The sequence below is a fragment of the Pogoniulus pusillus genome, chromosome 6, assembly GCF_015220805.1.
Source record: "Pogoniulus pusillus isolate bPogPus1 chromosome 6, bPogPus1.pri, whole genome shotgun sequence".
NCBI classification, from domain to species: domain Eukaryota; kingdom Metazoa; phylum Chordata; class Aves; order Piciformes; family Lybiidae; genus Pogoniulus; species Pogoniulus pusillus.
Window position 1 is genome coordinate 37,830,426 of NC_087269.1, and position 19,821 is coordinate 37,850,246.

Sequence of the window (19,821 nt, forward strand, 5' to 3'; positions counted from 1 at the left end):
CCCCTGACATTCTGTGCTTCTCTGATCTTGTTTGATTGACTGTTTATGTGCAGTGTAAAGGTAAATTCCATTCTTCAGACTTGAACGGTGATGCCCCTGCAAAGTGTAGGAAACAAACACAAGTCCCAGTGCCTTTGCCAGTGCACTTGGGACTTGAAATGCTCTGTTACTAAATACTAATTTGAAACTATTGTCAGTTTGCAACCTTTCCTGACCTTGGGAGTGTTGAGTGTTAAAACAATTCTGCACATCTAGTCTTTAATGTCGTTCTATTACTATTTTTATCAATTAGGGCAGTCCTGTTTCTCCTGCTAAGATTCTGAATTCCAGTAAATACTGGTTGGACTTGAGTGCTTAAAATTTGTGACTGTAATGGTTTTACTGTCTTACTGTTCAGTAATACTTTATATGGATCACTAGATTGCCAAGCTCTCCATTCCTGATTATTCGTAGGCAAAGAATGAGCAAAACCTTGAAACTCTTTGGGTGTACTTGTCATCTTTTTAAGACACTTCTAGAAATTAACAGTACCTTACCTGGCAGAAGGCCTATGTTGTAATTAATTGCAGCTAATACTGCTGTTCCTTTAGACCTTATTACCTTGGTAATAGCGTGACATCTGACTCTTGTTAAAGTTTCAGTATAAGTGGAGCCAAAATTCAACACTGCTGAGGGAAGGTGAGGGATCACTGGAGAGATCCCTGTGTATGTTTGGTTTGATATAACTAGCTGTTTGCCTCTTTTCTAATGATTCACAGTTAATTGTTACCCATCCACTCTCATGTGACTTCAATCTAAATCCTGTTTGTAAACATACCTAGTATTTTCTGAGGAGTAAATAATGACTTTACACTGGCAATATTTGCTTTTAGGGATAACAACAAGCCAATAAATGTACTAACAGGAATTGACTATTGGTTGGACAACTTAATATGCAATGTGCCAGAGCTTGTGATGTGCTTTCATGTTAATGGAATTGTTCAGGTAAGTCTGGCTCTTTTCATTAACCCTGCTTTATAATCTCTCCAAAACCTTCTCTTCTCCAGGCCAAACAACCCCAACTCTGTCAGCCTGTCCTTGCAGCAGAGGGATTTCAGCCCTCACATCATTGTTGTGGCTCTCAATGTTAGATGTTGCGCACACGCCGCTTTTTTGCCTTTTGTTCTTCATTTATCTTGTCACAGAAGTGAATCCTCATTAAAGCTTGTGCTGAGTAGTGTAGTCATGTGCTTGCTTTTAAAGTAAATCATAGAAATTAACTCAGTGTTTTGTGACAGTCTGTCAGAATAGTAGCCTTCTTTTCTTTCAGCAGTAGATAGACATGCTATAGATATTTTATTTTAGGGATGGGGGGAGGGGAGGTGACAGAAAACCCCCCTAATCTCAAGTTTTAATATGTATTCCTTTCAGAAGTATGAGATGATCAAGACTGAAGATATTCCCAATTTAGAAAACTCTAATTTTTCTACCAAAGTAATAAAAGATATTGCTCAAAATATCTTATCTTTTCTGAAATCAAATTGCACCAAAGAAGGACATACATACTGGTTATTTAAAGGTAAGCAGATTTAGATGAGATTGAAAAGGTTTATGTTAGTGGCATGTTGATTAATGACAGGTCTTACCTTACAGCAAGTGGGAGTGACATAGTAAAGCTCTATGACCTGACCACGCTTTGTGAAGAGACAGAGGACAAATACCAAAACCCTTTTACGATGCCTGTGGCAATTCTTCTGTACAAGTGAGTTTTTGCCATTTTTACTGTATCACTTCATTCTGGGTGTAGGTCTATTAAGAATAAAAATTATGATGAAATGGAAATGAATGAAATAAAATCTCCTCTCAGAAGCTTGTTAAGTTTTATTCTTATTAAATCAAAGCATGTCTTTTGGACATTTATCCATATAAACTACACTCAGCAATTGCTGATCATGTCTTCTGTTACACTGCTGTAGTAGTGTTTAAGGCATGCTTTTTTCCTTCCAGCACAAAGAAACTATCCAGGGATTTACTGTTTTATTCAACTTTCTTTTAGAGTTGCTTGCAATATGATGCTGAAGAAAAACCAGAACAAGAAACACTACGGCACTATCAGGACATTACTCCTTAATTGTCTTAAATTATTGGACAATGGCAGACATCCTCAAGTAAGAACTACTTGTTTTCTTTTAGCTTTGTAAACAGAGTAAAAATGCTGTCATGGTAATAAACTACATTATATTTAGTGTAGCACTTACCTTTGCAATGCAGAGAATTTGAAACATATTTATGAACGTGGAAATATATTTATGTTTAAAGAAACCCTGGACCATTTTGGTGATTTGTTTTGTTGTTTTAGTAGAATAATAGAATGGTTTGTGTTGGAAGGGGCCTCTAAAGGTCATCTAGTCAAACTCTCCTGCAGTGAGCCAGGGACATCTTCAACTAGAGCAGGTTGTGCCAACCTGACCTGAAATGGTTCCAGGGAATGGGGCTTGTACCACCTCTCTGGACAACCTAGACCAGCGTTTCACAACTTTCAATGTTAAAAATGTCTTCCTTCTGTCTAGTCTGAATCTCCTCCTTTTTAGTTCAAAAGCATCAACCCTTGTCCTGTCACAGCAGGCCCTGCTAAAATGTCTGTCCCCAGCTTTCTTAGACACTTCCTTTAAGTATTCAAAGGCCACAGTAAGGTTACCCCAGAACCTTTTCTCCAGACTGAACAACCCCAGCTCTTTCAGGCTGTCCTCGCAGCAGAGGGATTCCAACCTTAGGATCGTTTCAGTAGCCTTCACTGACCCTCAATGCTGCATGAGTCTTCTGTTCTCTCTTCTAAATTTTATTGGGCTCAAATCCTTTTCCCCTTCCTAGATGAGATTTTTAACTCCATAAGTAACCCTTTAGTAAGGCAGGAGACTGTTTCTTTGAGCTAGATGATTGAATTCAGCCTCCTGCACAGTGGTAGCCTCTTTTGCCATATCAGTAGTTCTATAGTGGTTCAGAAAACAGCCTGATGGAATAATTTTCTGGAATTTTCTTGGAACAGCTCTGTGGAAAGTCCATTGTGTGTTTGTACAGGCTGTATTCACAGCTTACCAAATGCCTGCTTGCATCAACTGTTTACTCTTTAATACAAATTATATTGACATTGCTTCCCAGAAGAGAAAATTAACTTGCAAATATTGCTGTTTTCTTTTCTTTAAAAAGATTAGTGCTTCAGCAAACTACATGTTGTCAGAGCTTTTTCAGTTGGATGAACCTAAAAAGGAAGACAGTACAGACTTCCCAATAAATGGAAATTCTGATGAAAGTTACAGTGAGGAAGAGGAAGAAATGCCAGACAGTGATGAAAATGGTTCTTACAGCAACAGTTCTGATCCACCAGATGACAATAAAGCTGTGGCTATCATCAAATCTGTTGGAGAGTTGTCAGTGCCAGAAAAATACAAGTCTGTCCATAGAATCCGTGTAAGTGAAGTTGGGGATTTTCAAAGGGCTTTCTTGAAAGATTCAGTTCATGTAGCCAAGTTTGTCACTGAAGTCCAGCTAGATGTTAGTTTTGTCTTCAGCTTTAACTGAAATAAGGGGCAACAGGGAAAGGAACTTCTCATGATCTGCTCGTAGAGCTTGCAGGTCTTTTCAATTTTACAGTATAGCAGGTTTAATGTAGATCTTTCCCTTAGCATCTTGCACACGTCTTTTATGGCATGATTTTGCACAGCTGGCTACAGGAAAATTAGTGTTCTCATGACAACAGTAAATATTGCCACGTGGCTATGTGTATGAGTGGTAGTTGACCACAAGTTTGTGTGGATAGCTGGGTCATCTTAATTTGCCTTGTTCTACTGGAGCAGTTTTAATCTTTGTGTGGTGTTTTGCTTTTCGTTGTTCTGTTTCTTGGGTTTTTTTTTGTTTGGTTTGGGTTTTTTACTCATTTTTGGTTTGTTTCTTTTTGGGGTTTTTTCTTTGGGTTGGTTGGTTTGTTATTGGGAGCATCAAAGTCAGTCCACAGAATGTCCACAGGGTTAGTTTTTGATATTTTTCCCCCTTTTTTCATTTATCTTTCCAAGGTCAGAATATAGCAGTTTGAGTTCCTTGAAATTTTGTTTTAGAGCTCTTTTTATTAAAGAAAGAAAGCTTTACTCTGCACATAGGTGTATCTTGTGTCCAAGGCACAGCTGTATGCTTAACCACAGTATTTCTGAAGCTTTATTACCATCCATGGACTTCATAAGTGACTTGGAAGTAGTGTAACACTGCTACTTCATCACAGTGATTACTGAAAGGAAAGAGGAATGTGAGAAGTTGAGTGAAGAAACTGTTCATAGCTTTTTACTTTGCTGATGTTTTGCTTGCCTTCCCTACATAGGGCTGTGATTATGAAATGACTTATTCAAAAGCTAAGCCTTTTTTCTAATGTCTGAGTAGCAGAGAACAACATTGCCTAAAAAAAAGTGAAATCAAATTGTAACTCTTATTGCTGTCTTAATTGCTACCACTTCAAGGTCCATCAGCCGAAAATATAACAACTTAACATTGTTGCTGAAGCATTCAATTTTCCCTTTTTTCTTCTCCTTCTATTACAGAAGACAAAAATAACTCCCCCTAAAAAAAAAGGCCACACAAAAAATGGAGTCATTTGGAGGTCGTGAAAGTGCAAGTGTGTTGTATAAGCTGAGGAAATGATTTCTGTGTAGTATTGAATGTACATATCTTCCCAGGTCTGCACTGCAGACAGTCTCTGAGTGCTTCTGTGATCACCATTCCAGAACAGTCATCTCTTCACCCCTCTGCATTTTCTTTGGGATTACAAAGAGAGACCAAGTGTAGATGACCAGATGTATGAATTCCTCACTAAAAGGAATGAAATACAATGACATTCTAGCATACAGTTCAGATGTTCCATTAACAGATTTTCTTGATGCTATCTCTCATTTGCATCTTCAGTAATGTTGCCATTTCATACTTTGAATATGTATTCTCTTTCTATTTCTTCCCTGATGCTCTCTCAATGAAGCCTAGCTGTGCATTTCCTGTCTGCCATGGCACTGAGGAGCGCTGCCGGCTGGTGCTCAACTATGTCCTGGAGGTAAGTTGGGGTCACGATAGCCCCATGCATTGTTAAAGGCTAGGGCAGAGTGGCTGGAAAGCTTCATGGCAGAACATGAGCCAGCAGTGTGCTCAGGTGGCCAAGAAGGCCCCACCAGCATCCTGGCCTATTTCAGAAGTGTGGCCAGCAGGACCAGGGCAGGGATTGTTCCCCTGTACTTTGTCTCTTGTGAGGCCAGACCTCAAGTACTGGGTTCAGTTTTGGGCCCCACACTCAAAGATGGACTGGAGTATGAGGTGCTGGAGTATGTCTGGAGAAGATCAGTGAAGCTGGTGAAAGATCTAGAGCATGAATGTTAAGAGGAGCAACTGAGGGAGCTGTGGTGGTTCAATCTGGAGAAAAGGAGGCTGAGGGGAGACCTGGCTGTCTACAACTCCTTGAGGTTGGAATGAAGTGGAGATCTGTCCTTTCTACCTAATAATAACAAGTGACAGGGCAAAAGGAAACACAGGTTGAAGTTGCACCAGGTGAAGTTTAGGTTGGACATTAGGAAAAATGTTTTCCCCTAAAAAGTTGTCAAGCCTTGGAATAGCTGCCCAGGGCAGTGGTGGAGTCCCCATCCCTGGAGGGATTTCAGAGCAGTGTAGATGTGGTGCTGAGGCATATGGTTTAGTAGTAGACTTGGCAGTGTTGGATTAATGATCTTAAATCTCTTCCAACCGAAAGGATTGTATTATATTTAGTGGCAAGAGCTGAGCTGCTGTTAGCGGCACACAGTGCAGCCATCAACTTTCTAATGAGTTTCACCTCATGCCCAATTCTTGATGTATTCTGTATGTGCTCAATACTGCTTTCAAGGTGAAGTAATTGATCTCTTCTTACAGGGTTTGAAGTCTGTAGACAGCAGTATTAAAAAAGAAAGTGATCTTCCTGCAGCTGATCCCAGCACACCAATCCCGTTGAAATATGAAGATGAATCCACTAGTGGTGGTCCTGAGTGTCTGGAGAAACAGATGGCATTATTTTTAGACAAAAGTGAGTTATATTGTTGTGCAAATAAGACTTTTCCAGTGCCAGCACAAGCTGCTGTCACTTTGTTGGTCTAGTGTACTTGTAAATCAGTAATTACTCTGTTGCATAAGCAAAAATTACAGGTACAAAATGAGAGAATGGTCTGTTTCTTTTTAAATATGAAGAAAATAGCCCATTTGGGATATTTTTGCATATCAGATCGTCCTTTTTTAGTGAGCACACAAATTTTACTGGACCCTCTTTAGGTATCGCTTGCAGACGTCTTCCAGAAGGGTTTATTGTTATGGGGGTTGGTTTGTGTAGCATCATATTCATTCTTTGGTCTTTTTGACTTGGAAGTTCAGTGGGAGAACTTCTGGCAGGTTTTTCTCCAACTTTATGCTTGCTGCTGAATTGCTTCTGAAATATCAACTAGGGGTCTTAACTAGGTTTTCTTTCTGCTACCTCTACAATTGTGGAAGGAAGCAGCAAATTAAAGCTGTTTTGCTTGCTTGAATACCCAAACCCCAGGAGTTTCAGACTGTAGTCTGTTTTAACTTTCATTGGAGTGCACCTAAAACTGTGATGGTTTGGGTGTTCCATGCCCCCCCCCACTTTGGAAATCACCCAGACAAGACTCAGCTGGCTCTGGAAATTGAATGAAGCTTATTATTTACAGCTTAGCTCAATATACAAGCAGATATTTACAGTATATACAGTTATAGACAGAAATATACAAGGTAAAAGGTAATACAGAAACACAACAGCCCTCCCAGAAACCTGAGTCCCCAGGAGGGGCTCCCAACTGCCCCTTCACCTTCCCCCTACCCCTCTCAACCTTACCCCAGTCCCAAGGAAGAATGGAGGTTCAGCCAGAGGGTTAGGAAGCAAAGTGGATTGGTCAAAGAAACAGAGGGTGCAGTTAGAGAGGGATGCAGCCTGGAGCTTCCCAGCAGCAGAAGTTGAAGCAAGAAGTACCTTATCTATGTTTTGATTCTTGTTTTTATCCATCTCAGCAAGCCAATGAATGAGGTAGACATCAGCCTTGTTTTTCTTCTACAGCCTGTAATCTAGTTCTTCTCACCAAAACCTTCTAGCTAGGCTCAAACTAGCACAAAAAGGTATAAGAAAGCCACCTCTTTTGAAAGCAGTAGAGTTTTCTTCAGGGCAAGAAGCTCCATGAGCATAACTCAAAGAAGGTTCTTGTGAAAGATTTTTTGCAATTCTTAGCCTTTCATTTTTCTTCCATTGCTTTTTTGAAAAATAAGAAGCGAGTTCAGTTTACTCATTTGAGTATTCTCATGTTTCTCTTCCGACTTCATGATTGTCTCTTGAGGGTCAAGGACCTTGGAGATGTCTGCATACTTTCTTATTTTTTACTGGATATGTGGCCACAGAATGTAACACCTCCATTGGAAGGTTACTTTGTGTTGAGCTTGCATAAATTCTACGCTGTGCTATTAATCTCCACTGTGAAATTCAGTTTTACCAAGACCTACTGAGATTTTTTTACGTAGGTCAGCTCAGCAAGATCATAGTGCTTATTTCAGTGCTTCTGCAGCCAGGCTCTTGTCTTCTGCCTTCAAAATTTGGAACCAATGACAAGTTGCAGCTGCTTGCCAGCTGGCAAGGAGAGTGTCCGCATGTTAACTTTTTCTGTTTAGGAACAAATGTTTCCTGGGGGATGTGGGAGGTAAATACTGCACAAATCAGGAGAAAGAATAATATTTTAGTTGATGTCTGGAGCTGTGCTGCAGTTCTGTCCTGAAGTAGCAGTGGTGATGCTTGTGTAGGTTAAAAAAGTTGAATTCAGCCTTGAGAAAAGTAGTTCAAAGATAAGGGACAAACTTGTGCTTTTCAGTATGTGGGTTGTTTTCTGTGATGCAAATTCTGTATCTTCTCTGCTCTGTGTGTATGTCTATGTACATGCAGAAAGCATAAATGCTATTAATTCTTGAAGAGAACTATTTTTGAATAGCAGGCACAGCAGATTTGTATTCTCTGTCGTTAACTATATGAGATGTTACTGTATTAGATCTGATTTTATGCTACTGTAAACAGATAGTAAATTGTAGAAGAACTAAAGATGGAGATTTCCAAGTCAGGCCTTGTAGGTCTGCCTGTATGCAAGAGAATCATTTGTCCATAAATGGTGTCAGGACCAAAATTCTGCCCTTTATTATGTCCTTTTTTATATCTGAAGTCAGTGATCTTTTTCTTCCTGGTTTTGGGGCAATGGTTTTAAGCTGGAGCAGGGTAGATTTAGCTTGTACATAATGAGGGAGTTCTTTACAGTAAGAGTGGTGAAATACTGGAGCAGTTTGCCCAGAGATGTGGTTGATGCTCCATCCCTGGAGACATTCAAATTTGATGGGGCTCTGAGCAACCTGATCTAGTTGGTGGTGTGCCTGGCCACTGCAAGGGAGCTGGACAAGATGACCTTTGAGGGTACCTTTCTGTCCAATGCATTCTGTGGTTCCTTAACCATTGCAGCATTGAAGAAGGACCTTTTATAAACTTCTGCAGAGAATGTCTTGAAATGAGTGAGACAGACATTGGGTCATCCTGTTCCTTCTGTGCTGGAAGCTAAGCCCACAAATGGAGGTTTTCTCCTTTTGAGACATTTCCTGCAGAAGCAGAGCATGTGTCCCAAGGATTTGGTGGCAAACATGACAAGTTATGGCTTATGCCTTGCTTGGTTTTTTTTCTGTTGCTACCTAATAGTAGTCTTGGCCACTGCGCTTGCACTTACAAAGCTGTTTAAAATATGATAGGTGGCTGCATTGAAACCACTCACTGAATTCAAGCATCCCACCATCAGATTGAATACATGGAAAAGTTCCAAGTCTTGGGTTCGTTTTGCAGATGAAAAATGTGGCAGCAGACAAGTTGGCATAACTCTCCTTGTGTAGAGCTGTAAAGAAGGCAGTTTATGTTCTGTCTGTATGTAGATGAAGTTGTGACCAACCTCTAGCATAAGTTATGAGGATGAGATTTACCAACAAGGTTATTTTCCTCTTACAGTGGGCTCCTTTCAGAAGGGTAAGCATTCCAGTCAGTCAGGAATGATTCCTGGATCATGGCAATATAAAATGAAACTCCAGCTCATTCTGAAATCCTCAAGGGCTTATTACGTCCTGTCTGATGCTGCTATGATTCTACAGAAGTATGGGAGAGCCTTAAGATACATCAAGCTGGCTTTACAGTGCCATGGTAGGTTGCTGGAATATATTTGTCATCTGTGTCATTGCCTTTCTAGATCTGTCTCGGTATCAATTACTTCTCTTGTGCATGGTTTATTCTGATGACATGCAGTGACAAGTGTGCATTTAGTTAAACTTGCTCATTAGTAGGGAAGCCTCTACTAAGAATAACTTCTGTCTCTTCTAGAAAGGTAGTCCTGTTTAGACATTCTGGGAAACTTAACAGTGCAGACGTAGAGCTTCAGAGCACTTCAAGGTGGCAGGGTTGGTCCTTGTGCCAAGACCAAGATAGTATTCTGCAGTCCAAGTGCTATTGCTGTAGGCAAATTATTTTTTACCTTGGAAATGCCTGGTGGTTCCCATTTCATTTAAATATATCCCTGACTCTCAGAAGTACTAAACTTGTTCTTCTGCTGAATTGGGTACTCCTCTAAAATGAATCTCAGCATGATGGGGATGGAAAGGACCTCTGGGGATCACCCAGTACAACCCACTTGCTAAAGCAGGGGCATGTCCAGGCATGTTTGAGATCACTGCAGAGAAGAAGACTCCACAACTTCTCTGAGCAGCCAGATCAAGGGCTTTGGCACACTCACAGCAGAGATGTTTTCCCTTTACATTCAGATGGAACCTCCCGTGTTCTGTTTTGGGCCCATAGTCCCTTGTCCTGTCACTGAGCACCACTGTAAAGTCAGGCCCCATCCTCTTGTCCTCTGCCCTTTTAGATGTTGATCATTATTGAAAAGTCTCTTCAGGTATTACTAAGGAAAGGGTAGGAAGTAAAATCAGACTGTTGAGAATAGATTACAACCATAATGAGAATAATTAATAGTAAATGTCATAAGCCTAGTACTGTAGTGCTGCTGTTTTGCTTCTGTATGTGTAGGGCTGGGAGGAGGCAAGAGGAAGCTTACAAAGCAAGGACACTTGCTCTTCACACACAGTATCAATATACTTATCAATAACTCAAAGCATTCTTTAGCTTTCAGTGTTTTAAAGGCTTGGGAAGCAAGCTTAAACTGCATTGTTTGGAAATGAAGTTTTCAGGCTCTATCTGTTGGAGTTACTCTGTAGACAGCCAGTTTTCCTTTAGTGAAATCTGAGATTGGTGCCTACAATTACTAGATTGACTGCTTGGCTTGAACAACTTAGTTACTCTATTGTAGCTGTCAGCTGTGTAGAGCAACTATGAGTTCAGAATAGGTTGGTGATTGTTAGAAGAACATGTGTTGTCTTCATACAGAGGATGCATGTGACAGGTGGCATAGAAACCAATTCTATTGTCAGGCTGTGTCAAACCTTTTGTTGTTTAATTCTGTTTTTCCCCCCTCCCTCACTCATGGGTTTTATCTTTAATAGATACCTACTGCTGTCTCTGTGCCAGTATGCTCCCTGAGGTGTTGATGTTTCTCTGTCAGTGCTTAACACTCTGTGGAGATATCCAGTTAATGCTTGCTCAGAATGCAAACAACAGAGCAGCGTATCTGGAAGAATACAATTACCAGACAAAAGAAGATCAGGAAATACTGCACAGTCTGCATAGAGAATCCAGGTGTCAAGGTATGATACTGATACAAGATAACAGCTGTAGTTCAGTTACATGACAGACATAAGTAATTTCTTTGTGCTTCCTCAAAACCATGCATGAGAAACCCTTCTGGAGGAGAGTTTAATACACTTCAGTTGTGTTTTCTTCAGAAAAAGCTTACTCTGCCTGTCATGTTTAAGGAGGTTGTCAAGATAGCATGTGGCATGCCTGAAGCTGTAAAGGCACTGAAGGTGGTAATTGTTTAATGGGTACATTTCACTGATCTGTACACATTGCAGGATGTCCTGAGATAGGTTTTGTACTTGGTTTTCTTTTGGGGCATTGTCCTCTGGAGTATCAGTTTGAAGTTTGTTTGGAATTGCTGTTTGATATAGATTCATAGAATCATTTGGGTTGGAAGGGACCATGAAGATCATCTAGTTCCAAAGAGCTGGCATTGGCCCAGACACCTTCCACTAGACCAGATTGCTCAAGACTTCATTTGTGTAGACATGGCAACTTTGGGACATGGCATAATGGGCATGGTGATGTTGGGTCGATGGCTGGACCTGATGATTTTGGAGGCTTTTTCCAACCAAAACTATTCTATGATGATTCTACACTGAATTTGCATTTTGTTTTCTAGCATTTGCCTGGGCAACTGACTTGTCTACAGACCTGGAGTGCCAGCTTTCTGTCAGCTGTAAATGTTACGAGGCAGCTTATGAAATTCTGCTTTTCAGCAACTTGAAAAACCAAAATCCAGAACAGCATGTACAGATACTGAAGAGAATGGGCAACATCAGGAATGAGATTGGAGTGTTCTACATGAACCAGGCTGCAGCTGTGCAGACTGAGAGAGTGGGTAAGCATTCTTTCATCTACCTTTTCTTTTTTTAAGTAAGTAAATCCTTGAAAGTTTTACTTCTGGTTTAATTTGGGGCTTTTTTGGTGGATTTTTTGTGTGTGTTTGGGTGTTTTGTTTGGTTTGGTATTTTGTTTTTTTTTACAAGAAATGGAGGTTGCCTAAGCTGCCTTTTAGGGTAAGGTGTTTGGAGTTTTGGTTTTGAAGCAAAACCAGGAATGTCTTATGTACAAGAAAGATTTATATAATATAAAAGGAGCAGAAATCAGATGCTGAGTGTAAACATCTCCAGTTTCCCATAGCAGCTGTTTTCTATGACCTCTGTCCAACTGATATTGGAAAGGTTTTGGGGCTGGAATTTTTAATACTATATTTTTTTCTTCATCTGCATAGTTTTTCAGGATTATGATTTAGCTGAAGTTGAAGCTAAAATACTGAATTTCACTTGTCTGTAAAAGTCACATATTGTTTCGTGCTGTGAGTTTATACAAGTAACTGCAATGCCCTGAGTGTTACAGTGGAAATTAGGATCTTGTTTGTCCTGTTAACTTCCCCTGGATTATGTGTGTCATGTTATCATAACTCTTTCAAAAGTACAATATGTCTAATAGTGCACTTTGTGTTAAGAATCTTATGTTTGTTTCATAGAATTGTTTGGGTTGGAAAAGACCTTCAAGGTCATGAAGTCCAACCACTTTCTAACTCTGAGTATGGTGCTAAAGCATGTCCCTCAGCACCACATCTCTGCACCTTGGAAAAACTTTCAGGGATCGGCATTCAGCTGCCTTGAGTACTGTGTCAAGTTCTGAGCCCCTCAATTCAAGAGAGATGTTGTGGTGCTGGGACATGTCCAGAGAAGGGCAACAAGGCTGATGAGGGGCCTGGAACACAAACCCTGTGAGAAGAGGCTGAGGGAGCTGGGGTTGTTTAGCCTGGAGAAGAGGAGGCTCAGGGGGGATCTCATTGCTGTCTACAACTACCTGAAGGGAGGTTGTAGCCAGGTAGGGGTTGGTCTCTTCTCCCAGGCAACCAGCAACAGAACAAGGGGACACAGTCTCAAGTTGTGCCGGGGGAGGCATAGGCTGGGTGTTAGGCAGAAGTTCTTACTAGAGAGAGTGATTGGCATTGGAATGGGCTGCCCAGGGAGGTGGTGGAGTCACTGTCCCTGGGGGTGTTCAAGAAAAGCCTGGATGAGGCACTTGGTGCCATGGTCTAGTTGACTGGCTAGGGCTATGATTCTACCTTCTTGGGGAGCCTATTCCTTTGAATGAAGAAGTTTCTTCTGATGTCCAACCTTAAACATCCTGTGGTCCAATTCAGGCTATTTTCTCTCCTCCTCTCACCATTATGTAATCTTTCAAAAGTTTGAGTGATGATAAACCTTTTATCTTTGTCCTAGTGAGTAAAAATGTATCAATGACTGAGCAGCAGCTCTGGAAGAAAAGCTTCTCCTGCTTTGAAGAAGGAATACAGAACTTTGAGTTGATTGAGGATTCAACCAATGCTGCCCTTCTGCTGTGCAACACAGGCAGGCTGATGCGCATTTGTGCTCAGGCACACTGTGCAGCTGAAGGGGACTTCAAAAGAGAGTTTTCCCCAGAAGAGGCACTTTATTATAATAAGGTAACATCATGCTGTTTTGAGAATTTAGACCCTAACATGCCTTTTATGGTGGAATATTTGTAAATATCTTTGTAAAGTTCTGTAGGTCTTGATGTGATAAGTTGAGATCCCTTCCCTGCTTTCATGTTATCCTAACAGTCCCTGGTGAGGCTTCAGTATTGTTGCTGAGGTTTGACTCTTTTGTTCTTATAAATCGAACACTGTGATGTTCAGATCCTGACTGTAGTGGCACACATGAGAGAAATGGAAATACATGCTCAGGATTAAAGTTAGGACTAAAATGGGTGCAAGGAAAACACTGAAGAAGGCTCAGGTTATTTTGGAATGATTCCTTGAGTGACCAAGGGGGAAGTAATTTCCTTTCTATAAACCTAGCAGTAACCATGGACATGTGTTGTTTTGTAACTTGAAGGCTATTGACTATTACCTGAAGGCACTAAGATCCCTAGGGAAGAGAGATGTGCATCCAGCTGTTTGGGATTCTGTGAACTGGGAACTGTCTACTACATATTTCACTATGGCAACTCTACAGCAGGATTATGCTCCCCTCTCCCGAAAGGCTCAGGAACAGGTAAGGAAGAGCATTTGTGACAACACCTGGTAAAATGAGTTACTGTCTTCCTGAAAAACTAAACAGCGATCACAATAGATGTTGGAAGAAGTCTTCATTGGTTCAACTCATGTGAAGTAGTTCTTGCAAACCATAAAATGTTCCAATGCTTGGATTTGTAAGGTTTTTTGGGATGAAAAGATGGTGCCATAAAGAGAGATTTAACTTGTGTGTAGTGGTGTGCTGGTTTCAAAGTGGTCATGCTGCATCATTTTGTTTTATCTTGTAGATAGAGAAGGAAGTTAGTGAAGCCATGATGAAATCCTTGAAATACTGTGATGTTGACACAGTGTCTGCACGGCAACCTCTCTGCCAGTATCGAGCTGCAACCATTCACCACAGGCTTGCTTCAATGTACCACAGTTGCCTGAGAAACCAGGTATTAGTACTAAAGGTGTTGGTTTTCTCAATAGCTTCCATTCTTGACGTGTCCAGCATGCCTGGAGGTGGATATTTATACTTCTACCTATATAGATGAGATGCATTGTCTTGGTTAAATCAAATATAAGGTGGTTTAGTTCAATCGTGCAAAGGTTTGTGTTGAAGATACCTTAAAGATCATCTAGTTCCAACTCGTATGCCACGAGCAGGGACACCTCCTACTAGACCAGATTGCTTAAGACCCCGTCCAGCCTGGCTTTGAACACTTCCAGGCTTGGAGCCCCCATGGCTTCTCTGGGCAACGTATTCCAGTGCCTCACCACTGTTGTGGGGAAGAATGCCTTCCTGATATCTAATATAAATCCAGCTTCTTCCAATTTGAAGTCATCATTTAGTGACAGCATGAGGGTTAACGGTTTACAAAGTCTCTCTTGAGCTATCCAGAAGGATTTGCAAATCATGAAGTGCAGCATTACTTCAAAGAGCAGTCTGTCCTTCATGGAATGTATTTAAGTATTTTATATATTTACAGAGAGCTTTATCATTCTATCCTGAGTGCCTCACTGCTCTTACAACAGAAGGCATTGATGATCAGTATTTTTGTTTGGTTTTGCTTTCCAGCCAGTCTTTGGATCCTTAAGCAGGCAGCCTTCTGCTAGAGCATTAGTTTTTAATTTTTTTTAAAGCTCTGGTGTACACTTGCATGTTCCTTTGCAATTAACTTTTTACCACATTACTACTCTTTATAGTTAATTTTACTTGATGTCAGTTTGCTAGCATGAGCCGAGAAATTAATCACTTCAGGCTGGTGGTGTATTCTAGGAATGTTTAGTCGAACCATTATGAAGTGAACTGGGAAGCAATTGTTGGCACCTCAGGTACCATCATAAAGGAGTTGTTTTTTCCTAAGGATTACCTCATGAAGAACATATTGTCTGGGATTTACTATGTGCCTACTTTGAGTGCAGGTTGGTGATGAGCACTTGAGGAAACAGCACCGAGTCCTTGCTGATCTTCATTACAGCAAAGCGGTGCGACTCTTCCAGCTCCTGAAGGATGCGCCCTGTGAGTTTCTTCGTGTGCAGCTGGAGCGAGTGGCGTTTGCAGAGTTCCAGATGGCAAGTGAGTCCAGCTATTGTCACGGAAGGTAGTTTGGGAGGTTGTGGGGAAAATACGTGGAGGCTCACTTGTGGATTTTAAGTGATTTATTGCTCAAACACGGAGATCCCCCTCCCGAACTAAATTCCCCACGTGAGTTCTTTTAGGATTGAAGTTGTAGAATAACATTTCAGAAAATAGCGGATAAAAGAGAGTCTGTGATTTCTTTAGAGTTCTTTTGAGTCTTTAAAGTTACTCAGTCTTTAGGTAAAGAGTTCTTTCTCCGATTTACTCACTGTTCCGTAGTTCAATTCAGCAGAGTTCGAGGTTTTGGGCGGTGTCCCTTTGTTTGTCAGGATCGGTCCCAAGCAGGTTTCAGGTCTCTGCGAGTCCCTCGTCGGGCAGGGCCGATCAGGAACGAGAGGTCACCGCGGCAGGAGTGAGGCAAACAGGCAGGCAAGCAAGCTAGCAAAAAGCTCAAGCTCTAGCTCTAGTTCTCGATCCAGGAAGGCACACCATTTTTATAATGTTCAAAAGAGGTGTAACCCACCAGTCCAGGCTACTTTATGTTATTCTTACAGATTGGCACAAAGTTATAATCAATCCACACAATTGGCTAATTCTTACCAAAAACAACTTATGGAACCACCCAGGGGTCAGCCTCCAGCAGTTGTTTGTCGAGTGGTCATCATATCTGAGAATTCAAACCTTTTTCCAGAACATAGCCATGTTTATGTCTTTTGTTTCTCCGAGAGAGAGATTCTCCCAAGGCCTGTACGTCTGCTGATACAGCAGCTACGTCAGTGCAAGCAGATAGAAACTATTATTTTGACTTTTTCGATGGAAGGCCTCTGAGCCACAATTTTGTGTATAAATGAAAATTCTGCAATAGGGCAAAAGGGCTCTGCTCCCTTCCATGACAGCTATGTCTTACTAAACCAGCTTCCCAAACTGCATTTACATAATTTCATTTTAGATAACTTTGTATACAAGAGCATGAGCAACCTGGTTTGCAGAGCAGGATCTTCCTCAAAAGAAGAGACATTTTAATCTTCTTGGTTTTCAGTTGACTAGGACCATGCATGCTTTTCACAGTATCATAGAATCATAGAATCAACCAGGTTGGAAGAGACCTCCAAGATCATCGAGTCCAACCTATCACCCAGCCCTAGCCAGTCAACTAGACCATGGCACTGAGTGCCTCATCCAGTCTTTTCTTGAAGACCCCCAGGGACGGTGCCTCCACCACCTCCCTGGGCAGCCCATTCCAATGGGAAATCACTCTCTTTGTGAAGAACTTCTTCCTAACATCCTAGGAAGAAGTTCTTCACAAAGAGAGTGATTTCCCATTGGAATGGGCTGCCCAGGGAGGTGGTGGAGGTATCACCACCACCAAGGTTGGAAGAGACCTCACAGATCATCAAGTCCTGAAATCCTTCAGGAAGACAAAGTACAAACACTAATATTGGTGTCCTTAATTTTTACTTTTGTTTTTAGGTCAGAACAGCAATGCTGGGAAACTAAAGACTCTGTCTGGGGCCCTGGATATAATGGCAAAAACCAGGGGTGCGATCCAGCTCATCAGGAAGGAGCTGATAGCAGAAAGTGAACAGGTAAGCCAGTCAGGCGGTGGTTGTCTGCTCTCTTCTGTCTCTGGAGTTCATATAATTGGTCATTGAAGGTACTGATTGGTTACTTCTCAGAGCTAGTTGCTTAAGTAGTGTGGATAGGGTTTGAACCTCCTGCAGTTGTCTTCTAGGAAGTGGAAGTGGTCATGGAACTGCTATAGTGGGTCCAGAGGAGTCCACAAAGATGATCAGAGGGCTGGAACCCCTCTGCTTTGAAGAAAGGCTGAGACTTGGGGTTGTGCAACCTGGAGAAGAGAAGGCTCTGGGGAGCCATATCCTTTTAGTGTTTGAAGAGAGCTGCAGGAGAGCTGGAGAGGGACATGTTAGAAAGGATTGGAGTGACAGGAAGAGGAGGGCTGGTAGCTTCAAACTGGAGAAAAACAGGCTTAGGTTAGACATTACAAATTCTTCCCCATGAGGGTGGTGAGACACTGGAACAGCCTGGCAGTGTTCAGAGGCAGGTTGGATGGGGCCTTGAGCAACCTGTCTGGTGAAAGGTGTGCCTGCCTATGGCAGGGGTTTGGAACAAGGTGATATTCTATGATTCATAGGCAGTTGGTGTGACTTATGTGCAGTGTGAGTTATTGAAACATCATAAATAGGGTGTTACAACAGTTGTGATGTTGGTACCACTCCAGTAAAGGGTCAGCTGATCTGCAAGAGTGGTGTCCTGACTTAATTGTCAAGAGAAACTTCTTTCCTGTGAGGGTGCTGGAGCCCTGGAGCAGGCTGCCTAGAGAGGTTGTGGGGTGTCCTCTGGAGAGATTCCAAACCCACCTGGACATTGTCATTCTGCGCAACCTGCTGTGGGTGACCCTATTTTAGATTCAGGTTTGACTAGACCTCTAGAGGTCCCAACCCTCACCAGGTGGGATTCTGTGATTGATTGAAATGTGTTGTAATGGTGGAGTCAAGTGAAATGGATTTTTGTTTTTCTCGTAGATAAGTAAGGGCAAAAGTAGTGGTGAGAACTTGTCACCTCATGATTCCCCTCCTGGCCTGAACAAAGAAGAAGTATTGAAGCTGCTCAGTATTTTTGAGTCCAGAATGTCATTCCTTCTCCTCCAATCCATTAAACTGTTAACTTCAAGCAAAAAGAAAATTGGGTAAGATGAACCTTCGTATGTGTGATGAGTCTCATCTATGAATCTATGCAAGCTATACGCCCTTGAATGTGAAAGGAATTCTGATACTTTTTTCATGGGGGTGACTCAAGTCCTCTGTGTGGAGAAAGAGCTGAGATATGCCTCAGTCATCCAAATTGTGCATGTTTTCTGTGGGATTTCTGTGTAATTGAGGAAATTCCCAAGAAACCTCTTTACTGTGTCTAGGCAGCTATTTTTCACTCGGCTTTCCTGATAGCAGCCCAGGAGTGAGTGAGGGCAAAGTCAGGCTCGAATGACTGGATTCAAGTCAGAAAATAAGTGTTTGTAACCACTTGAACTGCACAGAGCAGTTGTGTATCACTGGCACTTTATCGTGCACTTTGGTGTGTGCTTTATCCTATAGAGGATAAAAATCCTGTGCCCTTTATGGCTTTAAATTCACACCCAAACCAATTATGTTCAATTATGAAAATGTGGCATCAATTTAGTAGAGTTCTGGAGAATTCTTTTGTTGCTGGATGTTTGACCGATGGAAACACTGCTGCTGCAAGGGCTGCTTTGTTAAAAGTAAACTGTGAAACGAATTCTGCACGGTAACTGGTCTGCTGATGGCAGGAGACTGGTAAACAGGAAAACAGCAGACAGGAAGGCATCCTGTGCGCTCCCTTTGCAGTTTAGTTGCAGTTCTGGGTGCTTTTACTCTAAGGAGCTTCCACAAGGTGGCAGTCTGAGTATGTGAGAGGCAGCGGATTAAGGTATGGTTTGTATGTAGCTGTTGTAAACAGTAAATTGGCTTTGTTATCTCATAATAAGTGATGTAGACAGAAGCCTTTCTGGGTTTACTTTGGGGGGTTCCCCACAATTTACTTTCTTGTCTCTGAAGATTTTGTGCTGAAGATTCCATGTAGGGGAAGGTGTTACAGTTTGAATACTGCAACATGGAACTATTGCTGAAATGTATTTTAAGCAGCAGTGGACTGAGGCTGCTTTTCACTTATCCTTTCTGGTACTTGATGGATGTTTCCTTAGTTATGCTTTGTGTAAGACAACATCTGCCTTTTGCTCTAATAATGGGCTGAAAAGGGAAGAAATTTGAGCTCATATGCCTGGTCAGGGTCTCAGATGCACTTTGGCAGACAACGGAATGGGTGGCAGACTTAGTGTTTCACAGAATGCTAGGTGTTGGAAGGTACCTCAAAAGATCAAGTTCAACCTCCCTACCAGAGGAGGACCACCTCACCTAGAGTAGATCACACAGGAATGCATTCAGTTGTTTTGAGTGTCCTTGGAGAATGAGACTCCACAACCTCTGAGCAGCCTTTTCTAGTGTCTTGTCACCCTCATTCTTTTATGCTCATGCAGAACCTCCTATGTACCACCTTGCACCCACTGCCCTTGTCCTGTCATTGGACAGCACTGAGAAGAACCTGGTTCTGTCCTCCCAACACTCACCCTTCATGTACTTTTAAATATGAATGCAGTCACCCCTCAGTCTCCTCCTCTGCAAGCTCCCTCAGACTTTCCTCATCAAGAAAATGTTCCACTCCCTTTACCATCTCTGTGGCTCTGTACTGGAGTCTTTCAAGCAGTTTCCTGTCCTTGAATTGAGCGGCCCAGAACTGGATACAGTATTCCAGATGTGACCTTCCCAGGGCAGAGTAGAGGGGAAGGAGAACCTCCCTTGAGTGGATGGATGAATTATGCTGAGGTTAAGTTTGTATGATTTGTTTTCTTTTTAG

At 41.8% G+C, this 19,821-nt stretch overlaps 1 protein-coding gene across 3 annotated transcripts in view; it reads left to right on the plus strand.

Annotated features, from left to right (window-relative positions):
• The window catches only part of EDRF1 (erythroid differentiation regulatory factor 1), a 29,326-nt gene that overhangs the window by 8,709 nt on the left and 796 nt on the right, over nucleotides 1-19,821 (plus strand). For 2 of the 3 annotated variants that reach the window (XM_064145295.1, XM_064145294.1), the window contains 14 exons: nucleotides 873-984; nucleotides 1,411-1,558; nucleotides 1,633-1,741; nucleotides 2,036-2,147; nucleotides 3,187-3,447; nucleotides 4,997-5,068; nucleotides 5,914-6,064; nucleotides 9,065-9,253; nucleotides 10,603-10,803; nucleotides 11,418-11,636; nucleotides 13,036-13,259; nucleotides 13,672-13,830; nucleotides 14,099-14,248; nucleotides 15,000-15,312. In XM_064145295.1, coding sequence (XP_064001365.1) covers nucleotides 873-984; nucleotides 1,411-1,558; nucleotides 1,633-1,741; nucleotides 2,036-2,147; nucleotides 3,187-3,447; nucleotides 4,997-5,068; nucleotides 5,914-6,064; nucleotides 9,065-9,253; nucleotides 10,603-10,803; nucleotides 11,418-11,636; nucleotides 13,036-13,259; nucleotides 13,672-13,830; nucleotides 14,099-14,248; nucleotides 15,000-15,032 — 2,140 coding nt within the window. In that variant the 3' untranslated portion in view covers nucleotides 15,033-15,312. Of the gene's footprint in view, nucleotides 1-872; nucleotides 985-1,410; nucleotides 1,559-1,632; nucleotides 1,742-2,035; nucleotides 2,148-3,186; nucleotides 3,448-4,996; nucleotides 5,069-5,913; nucleotides 6,065-9,064; nucleotides 9,254-10,602; nucleotides 10,804-11,417; nucleotides 11,637-13,035; nucleotides 13,260-13,671; nucleotides 13,831-14,098; nucleotides 14,249-14,999; nucleotides 15,373-16,845; nucleotides 16,962-17,918; nucleotides 18,083-19,821 lie in introns of those variants that run through there. The other variant, XM_064145296.1, reaches the window with a different exon arrangement.